We start from the raw sequence: 22,133 nt of genomic DNA, 5'->3' as shown, positions 1-22,133 counted from the left end.
AAGCTTAATTAAGTTTTTTTAAATTCATTTGTTATCAGCCACGTACTTTTGACGTAGTAACGCTAGAAAGTAAATATTCAGGTTACTAGAGGGGGCTGCCTTACACGTCATATCTAGATTTTCAGCCCAACGTGCATACCGTGATGTGGCAGCTTTCTCTTGTACCGAATTGTTGATTGCAGATGAGGTATTTGGTCTGTGTGACGTGGATACGGGTTTAAATTGTATGAAATTAATGAAATTTTTAGTTAGTAAATGACTGATATCTCTTTTATTCCTTGAAGAAAATTTTATAATTAGTCGATAAATAAACAAAAGCTGAAATGGGAAGTAAGTTTATCGAAATATTATCAGTTTTCGTATGCCAGTAAGATCTTTTGATATTTAGATTTAAATTATGTTCCTTGTACTACATCTAAATTATTTACTCTTCTAATCTTTATTGGTAATATTTTAAGTATACCTTTTATATCAATATGTTATTCTTTTTTTTTTTTCACTTGCAGTATGAGTTATCGAATTTTGTCACAGATTTTATAACGAAGTGCCTTATTTTGCTGAAAAATAGCATATATAATGATTACAAATTTTAGTTATTACTTAAAAGAAACCATAATTTGTAATAGAAGTAGAATCGGTTTTCTTGTGAAGTTTTATTTTTTTTTATAAAAGATTGAAATAAATGCCAGTTGTTTAACCATCGATTTCCTTAATTTATTACTGTTATAAATAAATGCAGTTGCAAACTTGGAAGTTCTTAGTTGTTATTTTATACCTATTTTATAGTTGATGTTAATGGTATTTTGCACATTGAAAGCAGTGAAACATTTGTTCCTTTATGATGCTTGGCCTCATTAATGTTAAAATTGGTGATGATATGGATAAGAAATCTAAAGTTTGAAAATTTCATCTGCTTTTAAATAGTTATTACATTTTCTGTTGAATTGCAAAGATAATAATTTAAAATTTTTTTCATTTTACGTCTTTACATAATTGATACATTTTTCATTTTGAAAATTAATCTTAAGTGACTGTTCAATCCTATAAATTTCTAATGGTTCTTTGTGAAGTTTTAAGATAAAGCATCATATTTACATTTATCTTATAATAATGTAATAGTGAAACTTTGTATAAAGTAAATTAAATGGTAAGATAATGTTAAAATTTTATTGATAAAAGTTAATTTATACATATTAATAAGTAAAAGAATGTTTTTAATGGAAATGTTTTAATAACATTATTATAAGTAATAACAATATGTTTTTAATAGAAATTGAAGAGGTTTTAAGGTGGAAGCAATTTTGATCTTGTGGAACATGTAAATTTTGTAATAATGTTTTGATTGAAATCTTTAAAACATGTACATTTTTGCCTAAAAAAAAAAAAAAAAAAAACCATTGTCCGATGTGCAATAAACCTTTATTGATGAGTTTTCAGGAAACTATAGTTTCTACTTTGTAATATTTTGTATAAGTGATTTCTTTTATCAAGATAAAAATATTGATGTAAAACATATCAGTGTATTTTAAATAAATATTAAATCATGAGGTTAATTTATAGCTATTAAAAACAATACAGGCTATAAAAATTTTTCATGTTAAATATAACTAAGTAAAAATTAAAGTATTTAATTAGAATACTACTTTATATTTGCTAATATTGATTAGTACTATAAGACTTTATTTTTATGCTACTTTTCAAAAATAAAATCTGTTTCTTCATTTTGATTAAATTGTTTTCAAAACGGACTTTTTAAATGAATATTTTATGTATAACTTACTAAATAGAAATTAGTAAAACTATATAAAGTTTCATTGAATATTGTAATTACAAGTTCAAGTTTTGTTTTCTTCTACCGAATAACCTGACTTCTTGTTTATTCATCTTCTTAATACATGTTTATTTTTTACAGTTAAATTTCTAGAAGTGATCAAGCCTTTTTGTGGCATTTTACCTGAGGTTGCAAAGCCTGAAAGAAAAGTAAGTTAATACGACATTATCTTTCAACTGTAAATTTTGGTGTAAAAGAATTTTGCTGAAAGCATGTCAGTCTTCAAAGTGTGCCCGTTTCCTAAATGCTGCAATTTTGCTTTGCATTTTTAATTTTTATATTTTATACTTACAATATTTGCCTTTTAAAGCAAATACTTTTGTTTTTAGTAAAATAAAATCAAGATTGCCATGCCACCGAGAAAACACAGAAAATAGTCTTAAAAAATGGAGAAAATGCAGGGAAATTTGAAAATTTTAATAAAAATCTGGAATTAAGTTTCTTAATTATTTTTTCCCATCTAAAAAATGCTGATTTCTAAAGACTACAAAGAATAAAAGATCATAGTCATACTTCAGAAAATGGAGCAATATCATTTACAAATCTGTAATATGGAAACTCGTTATTTTTCTCTCACCTTTTTCTTTGTATAGATCAGTCCAATTTTGATTTGCGATACAGTTGTTCTTTTCCCATAAGATTCCCGAATTGCAGCTAACGAGTATGCCCAAGACTTCTGTAACGGTACAGAAGAATAGAATACATTTTTCTGTTGGGAGTATCAGGGCTGTATAGTTAAGTCTATCATACTTGAGTTTATTGAATGGTTTATTATTTGAGAAACTGTGAGCTTATTTAAAATAGATTAGAAATTTTTAAAATCCATATTTAATACGAATGAGATGGATAAGAAAATCGATCCTGAAGATTCTTGAGGTTCTGCAAAATTCATTTATTTCATACTGCTCACTATGTAAAAAGATAATAAGCCTAAGTAATATATCAAAACAGGCAATTACAAGTGATGCTAAAAGAGGAAAACATACAAGTCTGCATGCCAATTCAAAAGAGTTGTCATTGATGTTGTACTTAGTATCTAAAACCTTCTTCCGACTGCCCATGCACAACTTCAGTCCAGTGCATTTTGCCTTCTTTCCCTTAGCTTGTGGATTCTTTGATGTCTGTTTGTGGAAAGCTACTGATCCACTGGCGATTATTGTTCTACAATGGTTCAGATAATAGATTTATGATCCATATCTGTACAGGCTACACGTCATTGGAATGGAGGGATACAGGAAAAGATGAAACATTATATACAAAAATGTCAAATTTAATGTCCTCGCATGCAGAGGTCAGTTTGATCTCGACCTTTTAGTAAAAAAAAAGTTTCATTTATTTCTGTTTTAATTTTTTTTATCTCTTTTATAAAAGTATAGGGAATCGCAAGTGTAAAATTTTATAAAGCCTTAAAATTTTGAAACAAAAATGACCGGAGGAGGCCCAAAAGATCTCATGCATATCTGATGGGTTAATAATTTTTCTTTAACCGTTTAAAGGGCTATTTTTTTCTAGTCGTATTATGTTAAAATATTTTTAGGCGTGAAATTAGAATAAGAAAAGGGATTCATTTAACTTATTAGATACATTTAATTTCATTAATTTAGTTAATTAATAATTAACAAATCAAGACACATCATTTTGTCCAAGAAAAGACACATCAGTTTGTCTCATTGTTTTGTAAAGAACTGAAGCATCTAATTTTCTGACTTACTAAAAATATTTGTCAGAACTTGTGCCAACTTACATAATTTCATACAAAGATTGATAAATTTGGTGGGAAGATACTTCCCACGGCCCTAGAAAGGGTTAAGTGAATATTAAAAAGTATATAACATCCATATTTGAAAAGGTTGCTCTTTATTTAGAAAAACAAACTATTAAGCCAGTCACATTTAAAAAAAGCTTTACACTAGTAACATAGTTTAATAAACCAATTGAGATATTGAATTCTTGTGTTGTACTGTTTGGAAATTTATATATTTCTCCTGCTATCTATTAGTTTGGCAGTTAAGAATTTATTTTTATGACGCTAATAATTAATAAGCTTGCATATATTTTAAGAGAATCAGGAATATAGACTTATATGATGTAGAACTATTATCAATGCAGTCTTTTGCTAGAAGAAAAATATGAAATAACAGAAATTTTAACCCATTTTCCATTCCGACAAATGCCATTCAAATTTTAGAGTATTAATGTATATATATATATATATATATATATATATATATATATATATATATATATATATATATATTCTTAATTCTTAAAAAAACTAAATTCTTAAAAAATAGCTATTAGATCTGTATGTGTATTACTTTGTTTAGATATGTTATCTAGACATTAGATTTGAACTGATATCTAGATAACATATGTTAACATATTTCAGGAATTTTATCAGATATTTTTATTTGTTTATTTAACATTGTTAAAAATCTTGTATTTATCTTTAATTTTAGTAATTCCTTGGGTATTTTATTTAACTTAGAAAACTAATGTTTTTAATTATGAACTTAAAATATTTAACATGTCTTCATTTATTTATTTTTTAAGTATTTATTGCTATTGTCATATACATTCTATTTCTGAATATATATTGATATTAGATAACAGAATGGTTTCTTGCTTTAATGAAGTCAAAAATAAATATTGATGAAATAGAAAAAAGGTGTGAAATCGAATATTTCAATGTAATATGATTACTCTAAATATTGCATTGTATTTATTTAATATTGAAATATAATAATGAAAATTCTTCAAATACTGAAATGAAAATAGACTGATTTTATAATCTTTTTATTGTATTTCTATACTGTGTAATTGTTTATATTACAATTTAGTATTTTCTTCATATATGAAAGCATATTGTAAAAATAAAGTATATCTTTAGTTCTAAATCCTTTTTTAAAGTTGTTACTTTTCTGTTTTAAATAATATGAATAGGTGAAAAAAACGAAGTACTTTACCTTCTTTATAACTAACTAGATAAGGTCTATTGCATTTTCTTCTGTGGAGTTTCTATATTTGCATTTCCTTTTAATAAACTAATATAAGATGGTAGGCAAATAAGATCAAGCAATTAAGTGATTAAACATAGATTATGCCATAAAAAAAAGGAAGTCTTTATTAATACCAGCATAACTATTGCACCAGTCTGTTAAAGGTAAAAATTTTTCAGGAATAATACCTGGTACCTTGCTAGGAAAAATGTAATAACAAGCATAATTATCACTCTTATAGTTATGATTAGGGATTAAAATTGATTTGAATCTAGAATTTCTAGTAAAGACCATATATTTCTTGTTGATTGTAAAATATAATATATTATTCAATATCTACTTGATATTTTAAAAATGCATTGACCATCTTTAATAGTTAGAAAAATATATTGCTGTGTGAATCTAATTCTCATTTCAGTTTAAACCTTTTTAAGAATGTTTTAAAATGATGTTTCATCTGATAAGTTTAAATAGTAATGTTTGATATTAATATCAGTAATGGATGCTTTGAGTTTAATTTTTTTTATATTTTTCTATTTTGATATAATTAAAAAAAGTTAACTTTCTTTTTAAATTTTAGATTCAGTTCCGTGAAAAAGTATTATGGACTGCAATTACATTGTTCATCTTCCTTGTTTGTTGTCAAGTATGTATCATAAAATAACTGAAAATATTTTTTCTTAATTATTTAAGATATCAATAATTAGATTTTATTCAAACTATTTTGTAAGTTTTAGGGTGAGTTTTTAAGTTATGTTTCTAAAGAGTTATTGTTTATTCATACTTGGTTAAAATTTCAGATTTTCTTTCTGAAGTTGATTTAAAGTTAATCAACTTAATGTTAATTTTAAAAACTTTTAATATTTGAGTTTATATAGGTATTGACATATTTAGTATCGTATTTTTTAGGGTATTTATAAGGAGGTTATATTAGTGAGTGTCTAATACTTAGAACTTGCTTAAATTCTTTTCATTATAGTAAAATTTTTTAGAAAAATATTAAAGGAATAAAATATATTTTTTAATTTCGAACTTTTATCCATAATTTGAAACTGTGAAAGAGAGAAAATTATATATTTTACCTTTGTACTTCATAATTATAAGGCTATAAAAAAACTTAAATAATTAACAAAGTTTGTGCTGTTATATTGTGCCTATCAATAATATTTTGTGTACAACATTCAACTGAAAATTCCAGTGATAAATGTAGATTTGTATTGGAATCTACACCAGGTTAAGTAAACTTCCATGTTAAATAAGGAAATAACGTTCTTTTTTATAATGCTAATCTTTTTTTGCCTTAATTTTCAATAAGTTTTTAATTGAAAAATACTCAAAAGAAAAGAATGTATTCTAATTTATTTAATGTTTTACCAATTTCTCAATATTTTGCGTAGTTAAGATTTAAAAATTATACAAAAAAAAAAAGTTGTTAATAAATTCTGAGTTTCTGACAAAACTAAAATAACAGAAATAAAGGAGTTTTAAGAAGTATTCTAGTTATTAAAAACAATGGTCATTAAAATAATTTTTTATAGTTACAGTATTAAATAATATATATATAAAATCAGTGTAGGTTTTTGAAATTGCATGCAGTGGATTTCTGTTTACAGGAATCAAACTTTTTTATTATACTTTTCATTTGAAAAAAGAAAAGAAAACAAAACAAAAAAAAAAATGGTGAAAAATGAATATATTCTTATTCAAAATTCAGTTGAGTACCTATTTAATGGATTCTTATTGTTTCCCATCAAAACTCTACAAATAAAACAAGAAATACATTTATTTTGACTTTTATAAAAGATTTGTGAATTAAATATTTTAATGACCTGAACACATCTCAAATTGTGAAGATATCCTACTTATAATCCTACCTTCTCAATGCATTAAAAAAAAAATCCTCATTTTTTTTTTGTAAAAATTGAAGCATTTTCTTGAAACTTGTTCTTAAATAATGTTAGCATTTCTTGTAAGGCTTTTAATAAACTCGAATAATCTTCCTCATCATTTTAATATCTTCATTACATTTTGTAACAATTTGCAATGCTTCCCAATTATACTTCATAGGATATTCTGCAGTTACAACATCATCAAGTTCTAAAAAAATTAAGTATTTAATAGTTTGTGTAATAGAGCGTGCAAGGTCAGTATAAAGTATTTGGTAGATTCGTTGATACTTTAATGAATGAAGAGTCGTAAAATGATTCAGAAATAACTAAATAAAAAAACATTAAAAGAGCTTAGATTATTTTTTTATGCAAAATATAAATATGAAATGTTTAATGTCATGGTTCTGCTAGAAACTGAAAAATGTTATTGTTGATTAGATTATTATGTATTGACATTTGTCGAAATTCTGATTTTATATTGTCTGTTAAATTTTAAAATCTTTATATTCTAATTCAATTCTAGCCTCTGTTATAAGTTAATACTTCCAACTTAAATCAACATTTTAAAGACATTGTGTTTAGAAGCAATGTAATAATGTTGATAATTTCTTTTTTAAAAATATTGCTTGAATACTTGATATATTATTACGAGTTTCTGTTTTTTGTGCATAAAAAATAATTTGCATTAGTAAAGAAATTAAGTATTTTTTTATATTTCCAACAGTATGGTATGTTTTAAATCAAAAATTTGTTTCCAGATACCTCTTTTTGGCATTATGTCATCAGACTCAGCCGATCCTTTTTACTGGATGCGTGTGATACTTGCCTCTAATAGAGGAACACTTATGGAACTTGGTATTTCACCAATTGTCACATCTGGTCTTATCATGCAGTTGCTGGCTGGAGCCAAAATCATTGAAGTTGGCGATACTCCTAAGGACAGAGCATTATTTAATGGAGCCCAGAAACGTAATGTATCTGCTTATTATTTCATATAATATTGTAGTAATTATGAATGCTTCAATAGAGAATATTTACTGGAAGTAAATATTTCCTCTTGCTGTAGCTTTAGAAATGCTCTTAATTTATTGTACTTTTTATTATAAATCTGATTTGTTCCTATATTTTAGTTGGAGACTTTATTAAATTTATTATTGCTAATTTTTTTTATTATACGTTATAGTTTATACAAATCAGAACTGAGATTTTATTTTACTATTTTTTTGGTCTGAAATTTTTTAGCATTGCTGCTTAATGTTATCGATTTGGGATGTAATAATTCTAATAACATTAATTAATAAACATAATGATCATTTATAATAATTATCTAGCACTATTTGTATTGGATAAAATCTATATTTTTATTCCAAAGAAAAAATTTACTTGTTAGGGTTATTTGCAATTTATTTAAAAAATATTTTTAAAAATTCTTTAATTGTTGAGTTATTCTTTAACAGTTCTTTTATACATGGTTCATACTGTATTTTTTACAATTTGTTGAATGATGCTACATATAGTGTCTCAAAATATCAAGAGCCTAATATACAACAGTATTTATTGGAGAGTTTTCTTCATTATTATATTTGTATCAAAATCATCAATATTTATTGCTTATTTCTCACACACATGCACACAAAAAAGTTTTGTTTTTCAAATAGGTGGAAATTGGTCATCTTTGCTATTGTGTTGATTTATTTTAAGTATTTTCATACTTGTAAAAAAATTTCAAGTTTGTCTTTGGAGTTCAAATTGTTTTTAAAAATTTATTTGGTTTTCAAAATTCAGTCATTGGTAGCAGTGGCTTATGATTGTTCAGATTTCAACCAATAGTTGCCCTTTGTAATCTATTCAAGCCACTTTAGTTCAGACAAAAGAATACGAAACCCATACCATAAAGGAAAGACTTTCAAATATTTCCTTATAAAGTGATGCAATAAATTTAATGAATATGTCATTAAAGCTGTTTGAAATTAAGGATTGGTCAGTTCATTGCTTCAAAACTGATAACTTCAAATAATGTAGTGATCACATTAAATGAATATTTTTATTCGTATTTGAATACTTCACTTTAGAGCCAGAGAATTTTGATAATATGAAGTGAATATTAACTGTGATCAATCACATTAAGCAGCAATAGACATTGTATCTTAAAATTTTGACTTTGTGTTTGCTGTGTGATTTATTCTTTAGGGAAATGCACTTTTGAAGTGTACAATATTGTAATTATTTTCATTAACGGTTAAAATTATAAGCCAAATATAATTGCAAAATCAAATAAAAAAATGTTGTATAATTTTCGGCAATTAATAAATTTATTATTATGAAAATTTAAATTTAGCAAATGTGGTATTTTCACTCCCAGTTCTTGTGTCAATAGATCTAAGTAAACAAATTCATTACTTACACTGTTAAATTAAACACTAAAAAATCAATTAGCCTATTTTTTTAAAAAAATTTATTACATTGAAGTATGAAGGTGCATTATGAAGTTCAGTTGATATTTATTTTATGCATATTATCTTAATATACTTTATAGATTATTTCTGAATTGCTTATAATAATAAATAAAAAAAATGCTTTATAATTTTATGAATTTTTAAAGAAATACAAGTGTTAAAATTTGAGTGGGAAATCTGAAAATTTCGTTTGTGTTAATCAAAGTATTAAAGGATGATAGTTTTATTATCAAAGTTTTTTTTCTTAGGATATTAAAATATGTGGTTTAACTCTGAGGTAGTTTCATAAAAATTTATTTAATTTGTGTCAATTATTTTTAGTGTTTGGTATGGTAATAACTATTGGTCAAGCCATTGTGTATGTGATGACTGGTATGTATGGTGATCCTTCTGATATTGGAGCTGGTGTGTGCATCCTCATCATCATTCAGGTATATTTAATTTCAAATTTAAATTTTTTGTTAAAATGTATTTTATTGAAAAGTAATAGTATAAATTTATTTTTAGTTGTTTGTTGCTGGTTTGATTGTTTTGCTTTTGGATGAATTGCTTCAAAAAGGATATGGTTTGGGATCTGGTATTTCACTTTTCATTGCAACCAATATCTGTGAAACCATTGTATGGAAAGCTTTCAGTCCTGCTACTGTGAATACTGGCAGAGGTAATTTTTTTTTCGCAATGAAGTATTATTGCTAAATTGTAATCTTTAAAGAATAAAAAATTTAGGGATACTATAAACTAAAAAAAAAAAAAAAAAAAAAAAGGAAATAGTTTTGAATATTAATAATGTATAAACTCTTGTAGTATATGTTACAAATGGTCACTGAAATGTATGGCTTATTAATGCCTTTTTTTTTCTCCCGACATAATATTAATCAGTGTGATATTACTTTCATTGCTTAAATTAGTAAAATAATCTAGTAGAAGTAATTTTATACAGTTGCTGTGATTTATTCTTGAAGTTGGTTTTAATTTATGAGAATATATAATTTATAAAATCTCCCGTGTCCAGCCCGTCAGAATAATCCAGTCTCTGCATTAATGTAATTAAGTTTGCTCATGTGTCATTATAATTCATTTTTCTTACTTGAAACATACTAGGGCTTGGTAATGAGGTTTCACCTTCAGTCCAGAGGTTTTCTTGTTCAAAACCTAATTTCATGAAAGAAATGCGGTGTCAGTGAGAATGATGCATATTATATCTGCTATTTGCAAATATCTTCCTAGTGTGTAGAAGAGGGTACTGACTTCGGTGTCGAACTTATTTGACCATAACTTATGGCTTAATTAAACATATGCTACTACAAAATTGATTGTTCATTAAAGCTTAACTTATTAGGATTTCATTTTATATGTGCATGATATAAAGAATTACTGAAGGAATATTCTTTTTTCGTCGATTCTCTTTAGAGAAAGCAACTTGGATATCATGATGAATTTTCAGTCTGTACTGATAATTTTTATCACAATTAACAATAAGAACATGTATCCATTGTTTGGAAATCAAACATAATTTCAAACATATCTGAAAGTTACAATAAGATGATTTAATGCAAAATCATTTTATGCACAATTATTTTTAAAAATTAAATATTTTGTGAGATGGCATGAAAGCTCTTATTACGTTATTAATTTGGTGTGGGGCTGTTCATAAAATTATGGCACATAATTTAAAAAGCAAAAAACTTTTCGTATTACTGGATTATTTTTTATTCTTCGATATGAATAAAAAAGTTGTAAAAAATTAATGAAATGTTCTTTCCAATTTCTTAAATTATGTTATTTTTGTATGTAGTTCATCTAATTGTTATATTACTTAACTAGTATATATTAAATAATCTACTAATCTTAACTTTTTTTTGCTTTTTTTATTACTTATAATAAATTTTTTTCTTTAATTTCTTATTTTACAAAAAGTCTATAGATTTTTAATACAATATTATAAATATTTACAGGTACTGAATTTGAAGGTGCTATCATTGCCTTATTCCATCTTCTTGCTACTCGTACTGACAAAGTTAGGGCCCTCAGAGAAGCTTTTTACCGACAGAATCTCCCAAATCTTATGAATTTGCTTGCTACAGTTTTAGTCTTTGCTATAGTTATTTACTTCCAAGTAAGTATGTCTAAAATATTAAAAATTCTATTAAATATTTGATGGCATTAAAAGAAATACTGCTTAAATTGGAAGGAAAAAATAAAAATGAGAATTGGCTCTGTATTGTCTTCAAGCATATTGTAAAGAATTCTTGCATGATTTCATTTTTAAATTTTCTTTCTTAGGAAACTAGTCCAATATTTGTGCCATACTCATTTCATAATATTCTTGTGAAAATTTTAAGTATTAATGTAATGATTGTCTTAATTTGGATATTATAGCCCAACCTTGTATTTGAATATAATGTCCTAATTTAAAACATTGAATGAACTTACATTTATAATCAACTAGCATTAACCTCTTCAATTCTGAATTTTTTAAAAATTGGTTTAAAAAATTTGATTTCCAGATCTTTCACCTTTGTTACATCTCAATAGTTTGTGGAAAAAATATTTGCTGATAAAACAATTTTAAGTCCCATAATTTTATGGTATGCATATGTGTACCTCGGGTCTTAAGTAAGTTAAAGCATCCTCAACAACAACAACAACAACAACAAAAAATAATAAATAAATAATTTTTATGGTTATTTAATAGCTATACTTTTCCTATTCTAAGGCTTTATAAATGAAAAAAAATAAAAAATTTATTATATTAATAATCTATTAAACCTTATTTCGAATGAAATTTCATTTTTAAAAAATATTACGTAACTAGATACTGCATTTTGAGCACTTAACTGATCTAGATTTACATCCTGGATACCTGCATTTTGATTTATATTTATCGTTCATGTAACGTTGTAGATGGTTTGACATATCTAGCCTTATTTCTTTTGAATTGGGAAGTGACAATTTTTCTTGCTCTTTTAGAGGTATTTTCACCAAATGGTGGTAATGAAATCTCCATTGGTCTTGTAGCTGCTTTTCCATCATTTGATGACCCTTCTTCTATTAATTTGTTTTCATTGAAAGAGGATTTTTTTTTACTTGTTCTTGGTTTCCTTTCTTGCTGATGATGAGGATTCTCTTGTATTTCAACAGGGACCGAATTAGATGCATCCAAAATTGCAATAATTTCATAACATTTTCGGCTTCATTCCTGACAGCTTAGCTTGTCGCTTTGCCACCATTTTATAGTATATCAAGCAATTGACAACTACTAAGTCTACAAAATGCGTGAATGCTCACATTGGTCATTTTTTGTAATTATTGCTACTGGTAATATGCAAAATGATGGTCGATACCTCCCATATTATATGCTTTTACAATAGTAAATTATTCTATATCAGCCTTTTGTTTCAATTATTTTGTCTTCTGCATATTCGAATTGACTCATTACCTATACATGTGGATAATAGTCACGGATTTATTATCTTTCTACTTGAGAAGGCACATTTGACTATCGTCTGTGACCCATTCATCCTATTTCCCAGGTTTCATTATTTTCGATACATAAGAAATTCCATTGTTTCCCCTAAAATCACTTTTCCCTAAAGGTTTAATAACCTTTTGATTTAAAGCCACTTGACGTGAAAAAAATAATTATTATTAGCTTATAAAATTCCGTATATTCTATACATGATGTCGGTTTGAAATATCAATTACTGACTACAAGACAGCTATAAAATTAAATTTCTTACTAAAGTTAAAATATAAATTTAAAAATATTAATTTTTTTATTACATTGCAGAACATAAGAATTATTTATTATAAAAAAGATATACAATATATTCAAGGACAAGAAATGACAGTTTGAAAACAAGCGCTCAAAAGATAAACAGCGCAATGGACCGCAAGCAGTCAGGAAAGAGGGGCAAAAACGTCCGAGGTACACATGTGTGTACCTTAGTTAAATTTGTATTTTCACAGATTCTTTTATAGATAACAAGATATAATTTGGTAACGACTTTAACCAGACACTTAGCATTTTATAAAAAAATATAGAAGTGTTTATTTTAATAATAAATATTAAAAAAATTTCTTATATTTGCTGTTTTTTTTTTCTGTTCATCGCCATTTTCATTATGTCTCTAATTAATAGCGATGGATATGAAAAAATATCGAATTGTAGTGCTATTTATTGATACAAAATGGAAGCTACATTCATAAATGTTGAAATGCATGCATTATTTCGACAAAATTTTACTTTACTGGATAAGAAAAATGAAAAAAAATTGCAGGTACACATATGTGTACCTTAGGACTGAAGAAGTTAATAAAGAAATACATATCAAAAGAATCATTCCAAAGTCATTGAGGGTTATTGTAAATATAATTATATAGAAAGAGAATGAAGATTGTATATGTGCAATATTACAATTAATAAATTTAATTTGGTTTATATCCTTGAAAATATTTCAAATCTTAAATCCAAAATTATAGGGTGCTCATATTACTAATTCTAAACTATAGGGTACTCATATATACTAATTCATATAGACATGAAAGCATTTTTAGAACACAAGTATTTTTTTTTTTAATGAACTATGCTTTATTTAGTTCTTGTTTTTATTTTAGGGTTTCAGAGTAGATCTCCCAATTAAGTCCGCACGTTACAGAGGACAATACAGTTCCTACCCAATCAAGTTGTTTTACACATCAAACATTCCAATTATTCTTCAGTCAGCCCTTGTTTCAAATCTTTACGTCATATCTCAGGTAAAGTATAATTTTTGTTTATTCATAAAGCTTTGGGATTTTGAATTTTATGTCATAATTAATTTCTTGGAAATGTTATCTAAGAAATTTCAAATTTTAGCATGTTGTGAAATATATAATTTTGGAAAATGATTTAATATTTAGTTTAATTAAATACTCAGAACAAAATAGAATATATTTGACTGCTTATTTCCATCTTTTTTTAATTTGATCCAAACTAGCATTTATAAATATTCCTGTATTATAAAATTTAAGTGTCTTGTGTAGAATTCTTGCATGATTTCTGTTTAGAATGAAATCAAAAGCACTATCATGTTTTAATCCTGTTTATTCCTTTATTTTATTTCATTTGAAAGGAAAGTGTCATTTCTTAGTACCAGCAAATTTGACATTATTAATAAAAACTAAATTAGTGTATTAGATGGATCATTTAGCATTTCTGCTTTTTAGAAAAATCAACTTTTCAGTTTTACCATCATATGTTCATATAAAACTAATAAATGTTGCCAGTTTTGCTATAATTTATAACCTAAGTTTAGGTAATTAAATTTAAGTTTTAGGTAATATTTAATCAGTATATAATAAATCAGTTTTAGTTACGTCAGGAATTCTTCAAAGTTCATAGACCGCTCTGCTGAGATAACATCTGTATTTTAATGAACATACACACATTGAAATATAATTAGTTTTTTACACATTAAAAGTAATTTGTTTAAATATTTGTACATATAGGTTCAGCAAGATTGTTTCTAACTGTATATTCAGGCTTTAATTTTTTTTTATATACCTGTAATAAATTTATATACACTTAAAGGGCTATTTATCAATACATATTGAACTAAATCAGGGTTTTATCAATGGTGTGATTTATTTTACTATACAAAACTATCTAATCATGTCCCATATTAATAAAGTGTCATATCTGCAATTAATTTTCTATTTAGGAATATTGCACTTATTTCATAATCCTTGTAATATAGCTGAAACCCCATTTGTAAATAAGAGATCCTGCTAAAAGGGATTTCAAATCAGGTCTCTTTGAAATCCAAATGGCTAAGAAAAAGCTTAAAAAATTAACACTATTATCTTTTGTTGACTTGCTGGCATCAGCAGTCTGTCCCAGCTTCTCACCTCCTTTGAATATTTAGACTTTTGCTGTTCTTAAGTCTTGTAGTAAAGTTTACTAAAATGTCATCACATGCCTGCTCTGGTTAGGTTTTTGTTGCCATCAGATGAGTTTCTTATTCCACAATTCTCCAATTTACTGCCTGTCACAGGTTCATAGACCTTAACTTTACCTTTCAGTATGAACAACCATTCCAGAACACTAGAGGCTGTAGGGGTGATTTTTTTTTTTTCCTTGAATGATATGTTATTGCATGTCTTCAAAATTCAATTTAAAAAGATATCTCTTAGTTTGAGCTTAAGTAACTGCCATTAGTGCTATTATTAATTTTTCCCAGTAACTGGTCTGCTATTTCAAAGGAAGGAACATATCTGTGAAAACTTATCACAAGTGGAATTTCATATTAGGCTTCATTTGTTTCTTCACATGTTTTTATTTTACAATTATCATTGAATAAAATCAGCAAGTTTTCAAATTATAATTTTTGAATAATAAGTTTTTTTTTTGTATATTTAAGATGAGGGTAGATGAAAAATTTTGATTTAAACCTGCCCTTTTTGATCATTATCAGATTTAGTCATAATGAGGCTTTTTTTCAATCTTCAGCAAATTCTACAATCGCTGTTTTGTTTACTGATAGTGTACTTATTGAAATGGATTGGATTTTTGAGTGCAATAATGCAGGCATATAACAATATTTTATTTGAATTTCTTTGCGATTTATTATTTGTATTTTCATGTGTAAATCTTATCGCCTTTTTGTATTTTTATAACCATAAAATACTTGAATTAATCAATTTGTGTCTTAACTTTTTGTTTTTTTGTTTCCAAAAGTATTTTGTATATTGCTTGCAGATTGTCCAATTAGCTGAAAAATGGTTTAAAAAATGTATAATTCAAAAGTTTGTTAGTTAAAAAATTTAAGTCTCTGAAAAAAAGGGATAGATTTTAAAATGCATAAAAATTTAAAAATAAACTAAAGAATTGTTCATAACTGTACATATACAGGTAAAACTATCTAATATTAATACAGTTATTAATACATTTTTAAAATTTTTCTTTTTGACATTACAAACAGCATAATTTTTGAAGAACATAAAAGTAAAATTGTTTTAGAATATGATTTTTTTAGATAATTTGTTTTATCTGCTGTTAATAACAAATTAAAATAAAAGCAGAGGAATAGATTAGCTCAATTTTAAAGTTGAAATATTTGTTAAATTGAGGTGAATTATTTTTAACTGATATGGAAGAAGAGGCACTAGGTATTAATGGTTTAATATTCATCTTTCATAGAAATAATTAATTTTTTTTTCTTTTTTTTTTTCTTTTAGATGCTTGCTGTTAAGTTTAGTGGAAACTTCCTGGTGAATTTGCTAGGCGTCTGGGCGGTAAGTCTAATTAAATTTATATCTATTAAAAACTAATTTTTTTTCTTTTGTCATTTTATACTAGTTGTTTTTTGAACATTAATTCATTTATTTATTTGAACATGAAAGAAGAAAAAGATAAATTGTTGGTTAAAATTCTTAAAGGCCTGTCAATTAATGTCTAAAATGTTTTCTTTTGGTAAAAATAAAATGTATATTCTCAACATAGATTTGCATGAATTCTTATGCATCAATTAAATTTTAGGATGTTGGAGGAGCAGGGCCTGCCAGAGCGTATCCTATTGGAGGCTTGTGCTACTATTTATCTCCTCCTGAAAACTTGGCACACATTTTTGAAGATCCAGTACATGCAGTTCTCTACATAGTCTTTATGTTGGGTTCTTGCGCTTTCTTCTCCAAAACATGGATTGAAGTATCTGGCTCCAGTGCCAAAGATGTAAGGGTTTTTTTTCTCTTGTTAATGTCTTATATATATATTATTTGAAGCAAATTATGAATCTTTAATTGAATATATATGAAATCAAATACTTATGTTTTAATTTACAGGTTTCAATTATGTTAATTTTTTTGTTAATATTTCCAGTGTTTTAAACTGTTTATTTATATGATTATAAAATAAGTCACATGACTATTGCAAGTATAAAAAACACTTCTGACATTTGGTTGTATAAAAGTGCAGTCAAGTCTCGTATAACAAGCAATGTTTCACAAAACGAGTGGCAAAGACACCACGTCATATGCTGGACACGCACTTGTTCAAAGAGAACACATATGTCTACATGGAAGAAATTTTGCTGGGATATCATTGCTCAATTGAACTCCATGGGGTTGAGCGTGTGTTTGTATAGCCTTAATTTGCAAGGTTTTATTTCTGACCAAGATTAAGGGGTTAGAGTTGGTTAGTAATGACATCAATGGTAGAAGAGCATAAATTATCAAATTATTTTGTCGCAGCAAAAAATTGCTGAAGAAATTTGGTCAGTAGGGGAAGAGATAATAAATGAAATGGGACAATCTTCCAGTGAAATAAGGGAGGTGCTTGAAAGCATGGGAAATTGTCATATTTTAGTAGCATCACCCAGATAACTTGGTAGCTAGAAGCATTCAATTTCAATTAACAATAACAAGTCCAGTTTTAGCAAAATTTTGAAGCATAGCCAAAAACAAATATCTTAAGACAATTTCCTCATTAAAAAAAAATGCATTATAAGTAATTACGTTTCCATAAATTTGTTTTTATTTACCTGTTTTACATGGATTCCTATGGAAAAATTTGTCTTGCATTACAAGTAAGATTCAAGAATGAATTATGTTCATTAAGCGGGGTTCAACTGTATTTTAAAAATATTATAAACTTATTGTGCATATATAGTATTGTTTTCTGATTTATGTAGTCGTCTGATAATTTCCATTATATTTATTGAATCATTTAAGAGTAATAAGTTATGAATAATCTATAAAATATTTTAGAATGTTGATTTTGCAATTTCAGTTAGAAGTGTTATGATGAAGATGGAGCTTACAGCTTTTTCTTATTTTGCCTACTTCCAACTAAAGCTTTATTCTTAGTTAACTTACATGTAAGAAATTGCAGCTTTACAGTCTTTTAAAATAACAGCAATGAAATGAAGTAATTGGAGCTAAAAGGTTTCCTTTCAATATTTTCCTTTTTTGAACTTTTTTTATAAAATGTTTAATTCTTTCAGACTATTTATAATTAAGTTTGGCACAATTCACTTTTTTTTTGGCATAAGTTCAGATTTAAATTTAAATTAAAGCTTCTGTAAGTTAGAATTTATTAGAATAAATATTAAAATTTCCAAATTATGTAGAAATGAAGGGGAAAGAAATGTAACTTATGTGTCATTAAATTCCTTTGTAGTTTTGCTGTTGGACATTCATAGTACCTTTATCAAGTGAAGAATATATTAAAATCGCTACAATTTAATAATTTTAATCATTTTCAGGTTGCTAAGCAACTTAAAGAACAGCAAATGGTGATGAGAGGTCACAGAGAAAAGTCAATGATTCATGAATTGAATCGCTACATTCCAACAGCAGCTGCCTTTGGTGGCCTTTGCATTGGTGCCCTATCTGTTCTTGCAGATTTTCTAGGTAAGAATTGAACAGAAAATTCTTATTTTACAAATCCCTAATTTGCATTTAATTAAAAATTTTCAAATTAATTCATTTAAAAAATTTTGATTTTTATTATAATTATTTTAAATTCAGGTTAGATATGTAGATGTATAATGATTGCAAAAATTATTTGCAATTATAAAAATTTTAAGTCATATGGCTATAAAGTCATATGGTTATCTGGAATATTATTAAAGAATTTCTTGGAGTATTAAATAATGAAAACATTTGGAATACTTTCAACAGTTTTAAATTTCTTCTTCAGGTGCCATTGGAAGTGGTACTGGTATTCTACTTGCTGTCACAATTATCTACCAGTACTTTGAAATCTTCGTCAAGGAGCAAAGTGAAATGGGAGGAATGAGCACGTTACTTTTCTAAATTGAACTTTATATTAAAAAAGATTTTACATTATTTCATTTGATGTGGTACATGCTGTATCTCTCATCTCACCGAAAAAATAAAAAAAGAAAATGTGGAATTTTGACTGAGTTAAGCATTTTATTGAAACCAGAGCCTTAGCTCTGATATGAATTTATTTCATGAATTTCTTTCCAGTCATGACATGTTCTTTTTGGCTAACAGATGGCTTACAATGTTTTCTTATTTTACAATTCACATATAATTTAACATTAAGTATTTTCTAAGCATTTGAAAAGCATATTTTCATTATAGTTTCGAGTTAAAAAATATGAAATTTTTTTTGTCATTTTTACTATTGTTTAAATTTTTGATATTTTAATTTTGTTACAACTTTAAAGTAATACCATAACGTTTAGAAATATTAACTAATATTTAAAATACTTTTGCTTTACTTTAAGATGTGCATGTTCAAATATATCTTTACAAATTTGCATCTGTAAAATTGTTGCAAAGATATATTTCTAGTTTTATAAATCATTATGTAGGTAATTTAAAGAACTGTTTAAAAAAACTGAATTATTAAGGATTTTTTCTTCCTAAAGTATTGCAAAGAAATACAATTTTCTAATTTTGGAGTTGAATAACAGAAATAATATTTTATGGATTTAAGGAGGAAATTGTCATTTTCAACACTGTAAAAAGCCTTTATTTTTAAACTCTTAGATTTGATTTTTGAATTCTCTTATGAGTGCTTCAATGTTTAAGTTATTGTTTATAAGCTGTCTAATGCTTGTATGTGGAAAATGTATACAATTATAATGGGGATCATATATTAAAAAAAAAAAAGTAGTTAGATATGTTTGCTGTAGTTCCTGGGTTATTCTTGAACATCAATCTCATTACACATTGTGTTTTTGTCAAGTATATACTTAGCAATTAGCTCATCATTCAAAATTTTAATTTGGTTCTAATTCATAATTTCCTCAAATAATGAGTATTTCATCATATGTGTAAGAGACTCAATGCTTGTGGTCAGCTACAATGTTATCCATGTTTTATCTTTAAGATATATTGGTAAAATGTTAACTTGTTTGTCACAAATGAAGTAAATATTGAAATCCCTTTGATTTATACAGTAAATAATTTTCTTATTGAACCCTATTGTTCCCTATTTGTTCTACAAATTACCTTTTCATCTTAAATTTTTTAGTGTACAGTTTTAATTTTCTTTCTCTTGAATGTCTAAAATTTTCATGAATGTTAAAATATGTGTGTGTAAATATATTATAAAAATATTTATTTGATATGATTAAAAAGTAAATTGTGTGTACCAGAGGGAAATATACTGTACTTAATCAATTATGCTTGGACATTGTTGTTTAAGTTTTAAAATCTTATTTAAATTTTAAACACATCTTCAGATTTCTAAATCATTTCTATGGCTCTGTTTTTTTAATAGTCAAAAAAAAAAAGCAAGTCTAATTATTAAAACATTATCGGCTTTTGAAAGTATTTATATTTAACATACTCTAGAAAAATTACATTTATGCTATAAAAATTATTATTTATCTGAATAAGCTTTCATCTTGATACTAAAAAAAATCGAAGACACATCGATTATTTAATTCAGCAGTGTTATTTTCATTGTAGTTACAAATCTATTTCAAAGTAATCTTTGTTACAATTACATTTCATCAAATGAAAATAATTGCAGCATTAATAGCTCCAAATGAATAAATTCTGCTCCTTATGTTGAATTTTAACACTGCACTTTGTTTATCTTATTGAAAATAAAGTTTAAGGGAAGAAAAAAAAATAATCTATATTTAAAAATTAATGAAAATATAGAAAAAATATAAAAATAATGAAAATATAGGATATTTTGTTTGATGTATATTGGATTATACACGATCCATCTATCTATTCATAACCTATTCAAAGGCTGAAAATTGCATACAACATTACTAGCTCTTATGAAAAATGACATGGTCTTTAGTAAAAGGAAGATATATATAAAAAAAATAGATACGAGAAGAATGTTTCTTTTTTCTTGAGAGAAATAAAAGAATAATAATAATCCAAGTATTATAGATGTTTTATATTTATTGATATTCTTATTCAGAAATTTACCTTCAGCTGCTGATGAAAGTTATGAAGCATTAAAATATCTTTTTGTTTAAAACTTTCGTGATTTTGTATGCAATTTGAAAAAAAAAAAAAAAAAAAAAAAGGTAAAATATCTTGTATGTGATAATTTGAACTAACACACACACACACACACATACAGAATTAAAAAGATTTAAAAAAAATGTACACTGTTGATTCATAAATGACTAGGCTTCTTGAATTTCTGTAAACTGTATCTTGACTCTGGTGGTTACTGGTGACCGGCAGGCCCATATAAATTGCATTGTAAGAAACTTAATGTGGCAGTCATATGTTAATGAATTATTTATTACTTTATTAAAAATCTAAATTTTTAATAGATTTCATGTCATAAACACTTAATAATGATCCTTGTATGTTTATAGTTAAAATAAGTTAAAGAAGAAAGTGAATTGAATCAACCCTCTAGTACGCATTTATTTTTCCTTTTTCTGAACTAAAATTTTACTATGTATACATAAAATTAAGGTCAATTCTAGATGGAGTGAAAATTCATTGAATTAATATTTACTTGTAAAACTTCGAATAAAATCCTTTTACATTTTAATGACATAAGTAATAAGTATGAATTTTTAGTAAATTTGCAATTAATCATTTGTGTACATGCCCTTTTTTCAAATTTTTTAAAAAAACGCATTTTATATTTTTTGATAATTTTATTTTTTAATTTTTATTAGGACCGGTAAGTTGTAAATGAAACAAGAATTTTATTTTAAAGAAATCTAGAAAAACATCTTTGCTTGATTTGTTTGACACGCATATTAAATTACTAAATTTTGAAATTTACAACTGAAGAAAAAAGAATCTTTTTTTTTTTTTTTTTTTTTTTTAGAAAATTTTCAGTATCTCAAATGCCCTTCATATTATAGGAATTAAAATAAATGTTTCAGGTAGGATATACCATTAGGAAATCAAGAAAGTTTATAGATCAAAGAGTATGTACTCATAAATAATATTTTACTTTGCATATATTTTTAATCCTAGTGCTAAAATATTAAGTACATATTTAATTCCT

The 22,133-nt window shown here is 25.7% G+C and overlaps 1 protein-coding gene across 1 annotated transcript; it reads left to right on the top strand.

Moving 5' to 3' along the window:
• The first annotated feature begins 118 nt into the window (after positions 1 to 118).
• LOC129963063 (protein transport protein Sec61 subunit alpha) lies at positions 119 to 19,070 on the top strand. Its single transcript, XM_056077095.1, has 12 exons — positions 119 to 330; positions 1,913 to 1,980; positions 5,411 to 5,476; positions 7,478 to 7,688; positions 9,497 to 9,606; positions 9,683 to 9,836; positions 11,131 to 11,291; positions 13,793 to 13,933; positions 16,394 to 16,450; positions 16,695 to 16,886; positions 18,418 to 18,565; positions 18,855 to 19,070. Exons 1-12 carry the CDS (start codon positions 324 to 326, stop codon positions 18,968 to 18,970), a joined length of 1,431 nt encoding a protein of 476 aa, XP_055933070.1. The 5' UTR covers positions 119 to 323; the 3' UTR covers positions 18,971 to 19,070.
• The last annotated feature ends 3,063 nt before the right edge of the window (positions 19,071 to 22,133 follow it).

This window comes from Argiope bruennichi, chromosome 3 (genome assembly GCF_947563725.1).
Source record: "Argiope bruennichi chromosome 3, qqArgBrue1.1, whole genome shotgun sequence".
NCBI lineage: Eukaryota > Metazoa > Arthropoda > Arachnida > Araneae > Araneidae > Argiope > Argiope bruennichi.
The sequence above is the reverse complement of the archived record's forward strand: the minus strand, read 5'-3'. Positions and strand labels throughout refer to the sequence as shown.

Excerpts from the sequence above, each read along its gene's own strand:
- LOC129963063 (XM_056077095.1), top strand. Across the intron at positions 5,477-7,477 it reads TCTTCCTTGTTTGTTGTCAA|ATACCTCTTTTTGGCATTAT; the intron begins GTATGTATCATA and ends ATTTGTTTCCAG. Across the intron at positions 7,689-9,496 it reads ATTTAATGGAGCCCAGAAAC|TGTTTGGTATGGTAATAACT; the intron begins GTAATGTATCTG and ends AATTATTTTTAG.